The 15,542-nt window shown below is 39.4% G+C and overlaps 1 protein-coding gene across 1 annotated transcript in view; it reads left to right on the top strand.

Annotated features, from left to right (window-relative positions):
* ROS1 (ROS proto-oncogene 1, receptor tyrosine kinase) overlaps nucleotides 1-15,542 on the top strand; it is a 148,421-nt gene that overhangs the window by 12,350 nt on the left and 120,529 nt on the right. Inside the window, exons 4-7 of the mRNA XM_025383434.1 lie at nucleotides 4,036-4,096; nucleotides 7,646-7,794; nucleotides 8,515-8,653; nucleotides 14,712-14,913. Of these exons, the coding sequence (XP_025239219.1) occupies nucleotides 4,036-4,096; nucleotides 7,646-7,794; nucleotides 8,515-8,653; nucleotides 14,712-14,913 (551 nt within the window). The remainder of the gene's footprint in view (nucleotides 1-4,035; nucleotides 4,097-7,645; nucleotides 7,795-8,514; nucleotides 8,654-14,711; nucleotides 14,914-15,542) is intronic.

The following is a 15,542-nucleotide window of genomic DNA, read 5'->3' as shown; positions in this document are numbered from 1 at the left end:
CCCTTCTCCCAATGGTAAGCGATGTCTCACATTGCCCTGCCCAGGTGTACTGACGGTCCTCTAAGCAACCTCTGCTGCACTTGATTTTCTCTCTTTCAAAGAGACCTTGACGTTTTGATGTTTCCTACTTAGTCTTCAGCTGAGCTTATCTGTCCTGTATTTCATCCCTTCAAAATAAGGTTATTTGACAATAGGTGATATGAAGAAGCTACATTATTTATGAGTTTAAAACCTGTGTTCGCTGGGTATGGTGGGGTGCACCTGTAGTCCCAGCTATTTGGGAGGCTGAAGTAGGAGGGTTGCTGGAGGTCAGGAGCTTGAGAGCATCCTGGGAAACATAACACGACTGTTCCCTGAAGAAAAAAACTTTAAAACCTATGTTGTATTCTTTTTAAATATCCTTGAAACTGGTAACCAGAGCGTGGGGAAGGAGTATAAATTATTGTTCATTAGTAAAACAGAAAAATTCCCTCTTAATAGGCAGCAAAAATACAAACGAAAAATTAAATTGGCATGTTTTCTCAGTTATAACTGGTTGGTTATAAAAATCACATCTGAGCAATTTTTCTTGGGAGTGGGTGGAGGTGAGGGTTGGGTAAGAAGAGAGAAACCAGAGGAGACAAATCACCCATATGTAAAGAGACAATTAAAGGTCTCTCCTGATTGAGATAGAAAAAAAAAAATTGCCTGCGAATCCTTTTATGTGATGAAAGCAAAATTACCCCAAAGAATAGTCCCTAGAATAAATGTACCAGTGTCAGAAAAATCAGGGAGAGAGAGCCTTTAAAGCATCGAAGAAATCCAGGATTAGATTTGTAGTGTGCTAATTCTTTGTTAATCATTATGCTGCTCAGTTTTCTGTGCTTATGTAGTATAAATCTTTCCTCTCAGTGTTATAACTTGTATAACTATTCTTTCTCTTTATACTTTGCTGTTTTACACTTTAAAATGTTTCACTTTAAATAAAGTAGAACCGAACAGGAATATGTGCTATATGTTTAACTATCTATATCTATCTATCATGTATCTATCAGTCTATCATCTATCCATCCTATCTATCTATCTATCTATCTATCTATCTATCTATCTATCTATCTATCTATCTTTCTGTCACCTCAGTTGTCCACACCTTTAGGAAATCAGACTCTTTACTGGTGTTTGAACATAGGAAGGTTGTCATTTTTGCAATTCGTATTTCTTGGAAGGAATAATCTTGAAAGTGATAGCTCAGTGAAACAGAACTTGGAAAATGATGATAGGTAGTGAGATGGCTTATCCCTGATAATTTAAAATGCAAATTAGATCTTATCATCGCATCTTGGCCTTTGGCCATATAGCTATATATAGAATTAAACAATAGAATATATATATATATAAATAAAATATACAATAGTCAAAATAGATCTTATTATAGCCAATTGGTCTTATTGTACCTGAAACATTTCAATGGCTTTTTACTGCTCTTTGGAAAGAATTACAAACTACAAAGGTCTACCAGCTCCACTGCCTGCCTGTCTTGACTTCATCTCACATTCTCCCCTTGGTCTCTGTGCTGGCCACACTGACCCTTCCCTCTTTCTTGACATAGAAGACACATTCCTGCCTCAAAGTTTTCATCCTGTTGTTGCTTCTGCTTTTACCCAGATCTCTGCAAGCCCAGCTCCTCCTGATGACTGAAGTCTTGGCTTGGATCACCCTAATAAAGTCTCCTTCTCCACCTAGCTATACCTGTGGCTTTGACTTATTTTCTTCCCAGCAATTTTCATTATCAGAATTATTTTTTCTTGTTAAAAATTTGTCACTCAGTTATTATCTACCTCCTTCTAAGGGAAGTCCTATAAGGCAGGGAATTTAACTTTCGTGCTTACTGTCGTATTCTTAGACCACACAACCATGCTTGGCATGAAAAGGCCAATTGTTCAAATATTCTGAATGAATGAATGAATAATTTTTAAGGGAACAATGCCTTAATTCATATGGAGGGCGGTGGCGGAGGCTTCCTTGTGTTACAGAAGCTGGAAAGGGCACTGGCAGCCTATGTGCCAGTCTGGGAAACCAAGGGTGGAGCCAGAGAGGCAATAAAGATGGACTGACTACGATGAGGAAGATGGGAATGTGGGTGGGAACAGAGAGAGCTAGCTGAGGTAGCCCCTGGGAAGAGTAAACTTGGCCTCCACTGTGGAAATGGCAGCTCAGTAATGTGGAATGTTCCACATGAATGTCCCATCCAGGGGCTTCAGGCTCAGATTCTGTAAATTCCTTAAATCCAACCATCTTTAGATTCTCTCCAGGCAACTCAAGCTTGAGAAACACTGGATAACTTTATTTGAAGTCCAATGTCAAATTGCCACCATGGTTCAGGGAGGGGTGAAGGGAGGTGAAAGGAGTGGGGGGCTGGAGTGGGGAAGGAGAGAGAGAGAGAGAGAGAGAGAGAGAGAGAGAAGGAAACATAGTTGTTAGCTTTACCTCCACTTGAGATAACTTTTAAACTCCCAGAAGGATGGGAATTTTATTATCTATTTCCCCTGAACATGTCAGAAAAAACAGGACCACAATTTCCCCTGATTGTCAGGACTAGCTATATTTCAAAATAATCTGTATTTCCAAATACATCTCCTCTCTTCTCCTTAGTTTTCTTTTACGGAAAAAAACCCCCTCATGTTATATAATAATTTTGCTGTAAATTGGTTTGTTTATTCTCTGCAGTTAATAAATATGTTGAATGCTTCACTAAAATATGTAAACAGGATGTGAAACATATACTAAACCTTGAAATTAAATAATTCCAAACCCAAACTAAGGTATTTAAATTAATCCTTAACTAAGCAAACCTGGGTTTATCAGGCACCCTTCCTTTCAGTGTGCAAATCAAACGTTGAACTGTTCATATTTGCAAGTTATAGTTCTTCTTTTTAGGGCAAATGTATTGTGCCTGCTTTCTGCTATTACCATGAGAAACTATAGCATGTTGTCCTAGGTGTTGTAGTTACATATTGAAAGACAGCAGGGAGATTGATCATGATTGTGTTGTGGTTTTACAATATGTGCCTTTTCTGCAAGTATGTGTGTGTGTATGTGTTTTGTAGCTGATGTTAATGCATCTGTTAAGAGTTGCAGGAAATTTGTGTTTCAGTCATCAAGTTATGTACTGTATTTTTCATTAATGAGATAAAATGTAAATATCATTAAGTTTTCATCGATTTTAAAACTCAACATTGGTATAAAGATATTCATTAAAATGTTCAGCTACTATACAAATTTATAGTCAACTTTTAATTTTCCAAGGAAGACTGGGATATATAAAATAAGTAGTTAATCCCTAAGCATCATTTTACTCTAAAGTTTTAGGTTTTAAGCTCATTAAAACATTGACCAAGATGGCAAGCAGATGATTGTACTGCTAAGCTCAGTGTTTTTTCAAACTATATGATGTGCCACATTAGAAGGTCATCAAATCAATTCAGCCAACCAAGAGTCGCATTAAACAAAATGAAACAATAGAATAGAATATCATTGTACATATAAGAGCACATCACAGAAAAGGAGTTTCTTTTGGGGACAATGAAAATGTTCTAAAATTAGATTGTGGTGATTATTGCACAACTCTGAATATTCAAACAGCACTGAACTGTGTACTTTAAATAAGTGAGTTTACGGCAGGTGAATGTATTTCAATAAAACTTCTAAAAATGGAGGAAAAAGTAAAGATCATTTCAGGAATCTTTTTTTCAACATGTATGTGTGTACTAAGTTGTTTTGTTAAGTTATTTTTTGCTGTGGAGCATGGTCAAAAATTTGGGAAGCGCCAGTCTAGCAAGTGGGAATTTTACTGCAGGGGAAATAGTTGACATAAACATGTACTTGCGTGTTAGGCACTCAAAGTTAGGCACTCAGAGTAGATTTCAAAGATTTACTCACATATTGGGCAAAGATATACTTGCATATTAGATATTTGGATTTCAAAATTTAGTTGAAGCTTATCAGCAAAACCAGTACCAAGGCTGCCCTGACTGTCATGCTCTCCGTCTTCCACAGCGGGAGTCGTGTGAGGTTGGCTGCAGCAGCGCGGAAGGTGCATATGAAGAGGAAGTACTGGGTAAGAAGACACACACGACTTTTAAAAAATAGGCTGCACCACTCTAGTGACTTGCACTTTTGTAAAGATAATGAAACACCTCTCAAAACATCTTGACTTCTACATCTTAGTATGATCAAAAATATCTACTTAGAGAAATCAGTAATTTCAAACGTGTAGGCCATTCTGATAAAGATTCAGCAAGATTCTTCTTTCAGAACAAAAAAAAAAGGAAACAGTCCATGACTAATGTTTAGGACCAGATTTTGCCCTCAAGTTCAGTAGATACACTCACTTCTGTCTTAATGACAGACAAATGTACATCCTGAGCAGACTTGATGTCAGAGAATGCCACTGTTTTAATGACTGGAAAGTATACACATATTGTACTGAATGTACCTTTCATTATTCAGCTAACAGTTATCCAATAGAGTGCCTACTATGTGTATGACTCCTCAAAAGGCTCTAGGAACTTGTAAAATGTACAGAAGCTATACTTCTCAGTGTTAGATTTTGAGCAAGTAGGGGCCTTGGGTGTTTATCAGCTCCCTCTGCCTGATTTTGGAGTAGGCTGGGCATGTCACAGTAGCTTTGCCTTAGAGTGTTAATTCTCCACTAGTTTCTAAAAGTCCAATGCTTTGATAAGTCATAGCTTCGATGTCAGCAGATATCATTTCCAGAATTCCCTAGGGCATCCTCCCACCGCGATGTAGACAGTTCCCTTAAGTCTGAAGGATGCTTGGCTCTTCCATACGTTGTAGTCCTTGACTCAGTGGCTTGTTCCTTGCTCTCAGTGGCTGATGGAAATCGGAAGGGGAATCTTGTCTTGCTGTTCTGATTTGCTTCTGCCCTTTAGTGTCCCACAAAAGACACCCTAGACATTTCTGTGGAGAGGTAGTGATACTACATTTTTTTTCTATGTTGTGGGAATTAGCTGTGGATAAAATGTATATTTTATGGTTTCCAAGCTGTGCACTGATGTGCTCCAGGCCATTACAGCAATCTCATGGGGAGCCATGGAGTATTTTAAACACTCAAGGCGGGAGCCATGGAGATTTTAAACACTCAAGGGGAACACAGAGATATGAGAAATCTGTTGGATGGTGATACCCAATCTGATCATAATATTGGAGGAGTTGTGCAGTAACCAACAGGTACACAGGCTCCATTAGTATGCAATTATTTTTATTTCAGGATGAAATAAATATACAGTTTCATCTTTCAATTTCTTATTTGTTTCAAACATCTACCAAATTGTTAGATACCAAATTGTTAGTCAATCTGGTATTAACACATACTTATTAAGTTATACTACTTAAAAAATGGAACTGTTAGAGAATTGTTTTAGTTCAGAGAACCATAAAAAATTTCTGAGAAACTAAGGACACCAGAACTGAGGAAGTGTGTAATCTTTTATTTACATTCCTTTATTATATTCTAAAATTATATTATCAGCTTAATTATATAATTCTGTTAGAATACAAGTGCAATCAATGCTTTATTTTTATTTTCTCATTGGCTATGGATCAATGTCTATGTACCACTAACAAATGAGATGTATCAAGTCTAAATAAAAGCATTTGTACTTAAAGACCATATCTGTAGTCTGTTATAATTAATCCTTTCATCCATGATCCTAAGACCTTATTTGTATTTAACTCATCTGATTTCTAGGTCATTTATCAGTGGGTATGCTATGTTCGTTTTAGATACCTCCCGTATCTCTTTTCACATGATGGAATATGATACTAGCTAATAATATATTAAAATAAATAAATAAAAATACATATTTGCCTATACAAAATATAAATGCATACACACACACACACACACACACACACACACACATATATAAGAGACAGAGAGAGAGAGTCTCGCTCTATCACCAGTGGCACAATCACAGCTCACTGTAACCTCAAACACCTGAGCTCAAGCAATCCCCCCTGCCTCAGACTCCTGAGTAGCTAGGCATGAGTCACCATGCCTGTCCAAAAATAGCTATTTTTTATTAGGCATTTATGAGTTGACCACTTTTCTCATTAATTAATATGTGTTAGCTCCTTTTGTCCTCAGAGTTATACATACTATTATTAACCTCATTTTACAGGTAAGAAAATTGAGGCACAAAGTTTATATACTTGCTTGAGGCCACGTAGCTGGTAAGGGATATCTCTGAAATTATAACCCAGCTGCCTGGTAACAGAGCCTTTTCTTACCCACTCTGCCATGTACTGAAAATAGGATGGAGCTCAGTCTAGCTTCCCTTTTTCATTTGGCTCTCTCTTTGCCTTGATATTTTAGCATAAACCTACTTTACCTTTTTTTTTTCATATGTATCACCACGGCTTTGAAATATGTCTATGTTTAGCTATGATATTTACATTTACTTGTACTTATATAACTGATCACTTCTGCCTAGTTCTCAACTTTTGTCGTTTCTGGTGCCTCCTGGTTATTTTTCCTCACTCTGCTGATAACTCCATCATTGGAGTCCTCTTCAAGGTGTCCACAGCATACCTAATTCCTGCTATTGAGAGTCTCACAACAAGAAAGGGAAGGAAAGTGGAGCTGTGCTTTGCTTATTCAGTTATAATAGTCAAAAATAAACTATAAAAAGAAGAATCACTGAGAAAGGTTGTGCTAGGCCTCTTTGTGAGCTAGGTCCTCAGATGACAATGGCTTTGATTTTTCTGGATTACAGAGTATGCACTTTAATTGGTCCATGTCTGGTATCTGTAGTGATGAGAATTGTATCAATTTTCTCTTAATCAGAAAGAATGAGGTCCTGGGAGTTTGTATTTAACTATTTTAAGCTCCCTACCAAATTTACCATGCTTTCTCAACCAGAGTGCTGATTCTGTTTCTATGAAAGAAAGCTGAAGCATTAAATTCATCACAATTTTGGAAAAATATAAAAAGTAAAGTAAAATCATTTCTTCACAGTGACATACTATTCAGAAGTCTAGCCCTTTGTACCGTGCCTGGCAAGCAGCACCTGGGAAATATGTGCTGCCATTTGTAATATGTCTAGTGTTTAAACGTCCTGAAATATTTTATAATGTGAGGCAGCCGATCATAGCGTCCTTTGGAGTAAAGGCAATTGCTCTGTACATATAAAAATTATTTGTTGTTAAGATGCACAGCAATAGTAGAATTAGAGGATAAAATTTCAGAAACATATTGGGGTACACGTCCCAGGATAATGAATGGTTCTGTTGTGCCACTGACATGCTCTGAGCACTGGGCCCCCCGGCCTGTAAGAGAGTAGTATTGTCAGAGAAAACTGAACAGCTCAGAACCCTCTGTGTCATCTGCCTGTAAAACCAAAACCTGAACAAAAAAATATTATGTTCAAAGATAACAATAAATGCTGTGGAAAAAAGACTGACAGACTGACTGACTGATTTTTAAAAATAAATTGAATATGCATACCATTGATTATTCAGGTGAGTTAATGTGGCAAGACGGTTTTAGCAAGAGAATACAGAGAGCCCTAGATGAGACAGGCACACACTCTCTTGTGCTGATGCACAGGAGTGCATGGTGAGTGAAATCTTCTTTTCTCCCCAGGAAATGCAGACCTTCCAACTGCGCCCTTTGCTTCTTCCATTGGAAGCCACAATATGACATTACGATGGAAATCTGCCAACTTCTCTGGCGTAAAATACATCATTCAGTGGAAATATGCACAACTTCTGGGAAGCTGGACTTACACTGAGGTATGAAAGACTGCCTTTGTACCTAAACCCAGACCCTTTCCCAATTTTTAAAAGCGCCAAATTTTTACTTATAGTAAGCATAAAGGCCTTCTAGAAAAGATTCAACTGTAAGATGGGTAGTTGGATTAGATGAATTTTAATCTCAGCTACTCTGTAACATGTTAATGCTAAGCCTTAACATTAAGGCTTATTTTATAGGGAAAATATAATATTTATGTTATAAGGAAAATATAATGTTGGATGTATATACTATTCCTTCAGTGCAGCATCACATAACCGTTCACCCCATTAGTCATTATCTGCCCATCCCAGCTAAGATGAGTCCAGCTAGGATGGAGGGCAGAAGAAAGATTCTCATGGGGGTTGTTGCAATTTAGAAGTACTGTCTATGGTGGTCATCCAGGACTGTGTCTTTTAGGGAAGCATGAGAAAGTTTAGAAAAAAAAATAGTCCCAAGATACTATGTGTACTAACATAGAAAAATTTAAGTCCTTGAGATTATAAATGCCAAATAATTGAATCCGTAATTTTGCTATTTCGAAGGGAAGAATTTCTGAGTGAATTCTGCATGCTGATGTCTGAATGGCTTAGCACTAAGCTCCAGGCCTCTATTTCATCTCTGTCAAGCCATCCATCTTCCACAAATTAATCTATGCTCTTGAGTCCCAATGTGGCGTGGTGATTCTATACATGCTGATTATTGATCACTCCTTGATTTAGACCGTGTCCAAACTGTCCTATGTGGTCGAGCCCCTGCACCCCTTTACTGAGTACATTTTCCGAGTGGTTTGGATCTTCACAGCGCAGCTTCAGCTCTACTCCCCTCCAAGTCCCAGTTACAGGACTCATCCTCATGGAGGTATGGTGTACACACATTGCTTATAAAAGGACATTATTGCAAAGCTTTGATTTAGTTTGTTTTTATTTTAAACAATGAAATAAATATAATCCTTCCTATTAATCGATCCATTCAACAATTGGGTACATAACTATGTGCTAGGTAGTATTCTAGGTACTCACAATACCTTTAAGATCAAAAGAGACAATGACCCTTGCTCTTGTGGTGCTCACTTTCCTTTCTTTTTCCGAGACAGTCTTGCTCTGTTGCCCAGGCTGGGATGCAGTGGTGTGATCTTGGCTCACTATAACCTCCACCTCCCGGGTTCAAGTGATTCCCCTGCCTCAGCCTCCCAGAGCAGCTGGGACTCAGGCATGCACCACCATCCCTGGCTAATTTTTTGTATTTTTAGTAGAGATGGGGTTTTGCCATGCTGGCCAGGCTGATCTTGTACTCCTGACCTCAAGTGATCTGCCCGCCTCGGCCTCCCAAAGTGCTGGGATTATAGACGTGAGCCACCTCGCCCAGCTGGAGCTCACATTTTGGTGGAAGAGGAATATTCTGCAATAAACATAAGAAATAAATAAAGTATATTGTAAGTGGGATGGTGCTGTGTGCTATAGTAAGAGGAATATTTTGAGCAGGGTTTGTCATTTAGGGGATTGGAAATAAAGAGTGAGGAGGGAAGGAGAGGCCAGTGGCAGTATGAAATAAGGTGGCCAGAATGAGCCTTGATGAGCTGGTGGGGTAAAGTTTGAGCAAAGACTTAAAGGAGGCGAGGAAGTCAACCACGCAGTTGTCTCAGATAGAGAGTTACAGGCAGAGGGATGGTTCATGTGGAGGACCTAAGGCAAGAACATCCTTGGCCTGATCAAGGAGCAGCTAAGGGGCCCATGTGGCTGAACCAGAGTGAAGGAGGCAGAGCAGTAACAGCTAAGGTCAGAGAGATGGGGGCCAGATCTCAGTCTACCTCGGGGATCTTGGTAAGGCATGTGGCTGTTATTCTGGAAGGAGAGTCACTGTAAGGTTTTGAGGAGAGGAGTGACATGATCTGATGCAACTTGCTTTATACATTAAAAGGAAAACTGGCTGCTGTATGGAGAATGGACTGTGGGGTGTGGGAGAAAGCAGGAAGAACTGGTAGGAAGCCATGTGGTGACCCAGGTGAGAGGCCCAGGAGTGGTAGTGGTGTGGTATAGATATGTTTGAATTCTATTTTTATTTCTTCATATAATTTTAGTCTTTTTATTGCCTAGGTTGTAAATTCTTTGGCTGTGGAAAAATAACATCTGTAAATAAGTTCACCTCCTTTTTTGTTTTATTTTTTTACTGGAAAGGTGGTTATTTTTTGTATTATATTTTTAATATAATTGAAAGGAAGATTGGGCACTTTTTTCGTTCATTCGAGTATTAATCAAGGACCTATTACATACCAGACATTGTTCTAGACACCAAAGATGATAAAATTCTAACACTTATGGGGTTGCATTCCAGCTAGGGAAGACAGTCGGATAAGTAATTAAGTAAAGGTATTTGTTGGGTCATGAGAAGACCCAATGAATAGCACCCTTCTTCTTAGTCTGAGTTCTGAACCAATAAAAGATAAAACAAAAACAGCCAGAAGATGGCTGCAGGAATGTCCGTATTATTTCTGATAAGGGCCAAACTGAATGATGATAGATTTTAAAGTAGGAGGTGGGATCTGACAGGTAGACAGAGGCTTGGTTGCATAGGGCCATACTGACCCTGATAAGGAGTACAGATTTTATTCTAAGTGTAACAGAATGTCTTTGGAGTGTTCTAAGGAGGGGAGGCACTGGTTCAAGTTTTAAAACTCTCAGTATGGCTGATGCGTGGAGAATAGACTGGGAGGGTGGAAGGAAGGCCAGGGAAGTGGGGGAGCTGTTAGGTGGCCAAGTCCGTCAGGCTTGATTTGGTGATGGCTCTGACTTGGGTGATGATGGGAAAATGGGGAAATGTTTGTCATGTATTTTGAAGACTGAGCTGTTGGGGTTGCTGAATGGATTTGGTGAGGAAGAAGGGAAAATCAAAGTTGCTAACTTAGACTTTCAGTCTGAACACCTGAGTGTCATCATTTACTGAGACAGGGACAAGGGTAAAGGAGGAGTAGCTTTCCTAGATAAAATCATCAGTTCTGTTTCAGCCATGTAAAATTTGAGATGTCTATTAGATATCCAAGTGGAGTTGCTGAGGAAGCAATTAAATGGAAGGATTGGGAACTCAGGAGGTAAGTCGAAGGTATCCAAACGACCAGTTTAGGAGTTATCACCATAGAGATGTGATTCAAGCAATGGGCCTGGAGGCAGCATGCTAAAACGGAATGTGGTTGAAAAAAAGGAGTTCAGTGTGTCAGCCCAAGGGCCTTCATATTTGGTGGCCAGGAAAAAGAGGAGGGACAGCAAAAGACACAGAGAAGGAGAGACTCGGGAGCTTGTGGTGTCCCAAAGCCAAATGATGAAAGTGTTTCAAAAATGAAGATGATTGAGTATGACACAGTGACGTTATCTCTGGAAAGCAACAAAAAGCTTTTTGTCTGCTAGATTCCTGCTTCCTCATTTTCCCACCCTTTGTACAGAATGTTGCCCTATCAGACTATAACTTTATCTGAGCTGCTGTCCTCTGAATACTAATGCATCCTTAGAGCAATTCTAGTTCTAATAGAATTCTAGCTCTAAATAAATGTTATTGTTCTCTTGTTCAAAATATATTCATGGGATATCTATAGATGCATGGATACTGACTTTAAGAAGCTTACTGTCTTGTAGAAGAGATAAAGCATATGCCTAACTAACCTCACAATAAGGTAAAGCTTTATTAAACACATAGAAAAGGTACTGACAAATTCCCATGGACGTTTAGAGGAGGGAAATATTATTTCTGAAATGAAATACCAAAGAAATCTCTCTGGAGGAAGTCTCATTTGTTGAGTTAGACATGAGGTGAGGAGAGAAAAGGGCAGGTTCAGGTGTCTATGGGACCAGGGTCACCAAGATTGGATTCCAAGGCATGGAGGGAAAACAGTCATATTCCGTCTGCTGGAAGCTTGCAATACAGGAAGAAAAATAGTGAGAATAACATTGGGAAGGCTGACTAGGTCCATCTTACCAAGAATCTTAAATGTCCTGGGTAAGGAGTTTGTACTTTATTTACAATGCATTTAGGAGTTATGGAAGATTTTAAAGCAGAGCAGTAATTGCTTCACATGCTTCTGAAAAAGAGAATTTTGGCAACTGAACATAGAATAGATTGAGAGAATGAGAGAGATTTGAAAGTACAGAGGTAGAGACCAGATGGGAGGTTACTATATTATTTTAAGATTTTATCAAAACTGCTTTTTAAAAACAACATATATTGGGGTATTCTCTGACTCATTATTTTGAAGATGTGACTTCCATACCAGGAAAAGGATTCAAGCCTAGAAGCCTTAGAGGAAGGCAAATGCTGGGGCAGACACTGAGGGAGAGTTGTCTGGTCCCCTCACCCTCAGAGTTAGCTGAGGCAACCCAGGAAGACATGCTCCAGGCTGGATGCCCTAACCCTCAGCTCTGGAGATGTGCCTATGTACAGAGAGCCTCAGGCTGAACTAGGCCTTGGACCTCAGCAGAGCTGAGTAGCTGATGAAGTTGGTTGGGGCATTTTTCCCCTTCCCTGATGGGTGCTGTCTCCTTGCTTGTCAGATCTCAGGGTTTGTGTGGCCACCTCTGCTGATTATTCTGACTGTTCTTATTTACAGCCTCAGATCAAACACTGGCCTAGGACCATGTTTGAAATTTTCCAGATCAGAGTAGAATGAATTTTTCCTTGTTCCAAGCAATGCCATATGTTATCCAACAGTGCTGGGACATTTTCTGGTGCTACAGAAATACCATGCAGAGACATTGGCTGGGCAAATCAAAATAATGAAAGCAAATTTTGCTGTCCATTTCTTGGCCTCTCTCCTGGATAAGCAAGCTCACATACCCTCTGTGTCTTCTGGACCCTACATGGGTGTCCTTAGGGATAGCATCTCATCTCATGTTTCTGATTCTCACTTTTCTAGCTACATCAAAACTTAGAAACTTATCTGTATTGTGTTAATTGCCTCATAGTCCTATTCTCTTTTAGCTGTGGGAACGACATGATTTTAGATGGTGCTATTGCCTTTCTTTTTTTTTTTTTTTTTAAAGACAGAGTCTCGCTGTCGCCCAGGCTGGAGTTCAGTAGCACGATCTCAGCTCACTGCAACCTCTGCCTCTCAGGTTCTGGTGATTCTCCTGCCTCAGCCTCCTGAGTAGCTGGGACTACAGGCGCCCGCCACCACGCCCAGCTACTTTTTGTATTTTTAGTAGAGACAGGGTTTCACCGTGTTAGCCAGGATGGTCTTGATCTCTTGACCTCGTGATCCGCCCACCTTGGCCTCCCAAAGTGCTGGGATTACAGGCATGAGCCGCTGCACCCGACCTTTTTTTTTTTTTTTTTTTTTTTTTTTTTTTTTTTTTTTTTTTTTTAGATAAGGTCTCACTCTGTCACCCAGGTTGGAGTGCAGTGGCATGATCTCAGCTCACTGCAACTTCTGCCTCCTGGGTTCAAGTGATTCTTGTGCCTCAGCCTCCCAAGTAGCTGGGATTACAGACATGCACCACCATGCCTGGCTAATTTTTGTAATTTTAGTAGAGATGGATTTTTGCCATGTAGGCCAGGCTGATCTCGAACTCCTGGCCTCAAGCGATTGGTCCATCTCAGCCTCCCAAAGTGCTGGGATTATAGGCTTAAACCACCGCACCCGGCCTAAATGGTGCTATTGCCTTTTAACTGGGTCCTTTCAGAAAATAATTTCTTAACAAAAAGGAATGATTGTCAGGCAAGGGATACCAGCATTTCAGGGAAGATTTGTGTGTGTGTGTGTGTTTTTTTTTTTTTTTTGGTGAAGAAGACCTGGACAACGATCACATCTGCCATGTAGGTGACATTTAACTTGCTTCAACAGTAGAAGATCACATTTGGGCATTGACCGTAATGAGTTAAATTTTGACATTCCAATTATATTATAATTCAGTGGGAGAAATTTATTTCTTCTCTGTTTATCATAGTGACTGACTACATGGAGCCGAGGAGTGATGCAATGATGCTTGTGTTTGCTGAAAATTAGTCTGAGAGTTAGAGAGGAATTGCATCAGAGAAAGGCTGAGAGAGCAATTAAAAGGGCTTTTAAAAGTCAGTGGTGATGCAGAGCATTTACCAAAAGTGTTCAGAGGGAGAGAAATCTACTCAAGAGCAAAGTAACTTCTAATTGTGTCTTTCTATGGATAGAGGAAATAAAAGAGCGTGGTTTCAGGGGTTTGGTTTGAAGGCAGGTGGAGACACAGATGGAAGCTAGGCTGTCAGATCATTTGTTGTCCTTTCTTTTTCCACTCAAGTAGCTGCTGGAGACTGTGTGTGAATGCTCAGTCGTTTCATATATGCTCCTTTAATCCTTTGCCAGGGCAGGGGTGCTGAAGCTCAGTCAGCCTGGATTTCCAGGACCTGAGAGCCGGGGTAAGGAAAGTGTAGTCTGGGTCATTAGAGCTGATGCCAACAAAAGTGAAGCCAACTCTTCGAATTGCAGCTTATCTGAACCCACATCTCCAGCTGGAACCAGCAAGGCTGCCCCACTCAAATGAGTGAAAAGGCCCCAGGATGGACTTTTTATTTAAACTCATGTTGATCATTGACTCCAGTTTTGGTCAGACTCTCCTCTTCTTCCTAAACTGGTTCCATCCCATGTTTCAACTCATTTAAGTCTCAGAGATTCCTGATGACAGTTTTTAAAGGACCATTATTGTATTCGTATACACTATATTTAATTTTATTTCATTAATTAGAAGTAAGGAAAGTAACATTTGAAAGAGCCTCTTGGGAAAGGAGTGAACTGGTTTAGACATCTTATCACCTTTCCTCTATCACATATTTTGAATATTAATAAAATTATTTCATTTCCATTAAGTTTTCAAAAAAAAAAACAATACTTTTTTCCATCTTATTTTAAAAACATCACGCTTGCACATTTTTCTGCTCACTATGTCACCATTATCTCTTCCAGTTCCTGAAACTGCACCTTTGATTAGGAATATTGAGAGCTCAAGTCCCGACACTGTGGAAGTCAGCTGGGATCCACCTGAATTCCCGGGTGGACCTATTTTGGGTTATAACTTAAGGCTGATCAGCAAAAATCAAAAATTAGATGCAGGGACACAGAGAACCAGTTTCCAGTTTTACTCCACTTTACCAAATACTATGTACAGGTAAGAATTAAGCGATGCAGAGGGAAATGTAACCAGCATGGCTGCAGGCATGATAATTATTTAAGAAATATGGCTGTCAAATAGTTTAAATGTACACCCACGGTGTTGAGTTGAAGTCATTGTGGTTTTCCTCAAGCTTATATGCTTATTAGATTATAGCGTCCTAAGCAGAAACATTCTCAAGTATTTCTATTATATTCAGAGGGTACTCACAAATATGGCTAATAAAAACATCATAAACACCATGAATTTCAAATTTTCTTTTAATCCAATAGGAAAAAAGTGAGGAGGTAGAGTTCTGTTTAGGTATTTTTATTAACCATTAGGGTAATTATTTTATTACTGTTAGCTTTTCTAGCATTTACTAGGGCCTCTTTAAATTCAGAGAAGAATGGGGGTCATGCAGATAGCAGAGTTCGGCTTTTGACCTCTATGACCCTGAACTGTGCTAGGGGATGCAAACAAGGATGTGATTGATGGTCATTTTAGTGCTGAGCAGTGGCACCATGTAACTGGACTCATGCGTTGCCACATCATGCTTTAAATAGAAACGTTATTGCTCCTTCTATTTTTATCTCATGTTCACACCATGCCATGTGAAACATGTCTCTCCAAATTGTTTTTGGAAT

This window comes from Theropithecus gelada, chromosome 4, assembly GCF_003255815.1.
Source record: "Theropithecus gelada isolate Dixy chromosome 4, Tgel_1.0, whole genome shotgun sequence".
Classification (NCBI taxonomy): domain Eukaryota; kingdom Metazoa; phylum Chordata; class Mammalia; order Primates; family Cercopithecidae; genus Theropithecus; species Theropithecus gelada.
This window is presented reverse-complemented; position numbering and strand designations above follow the sequence as displayed.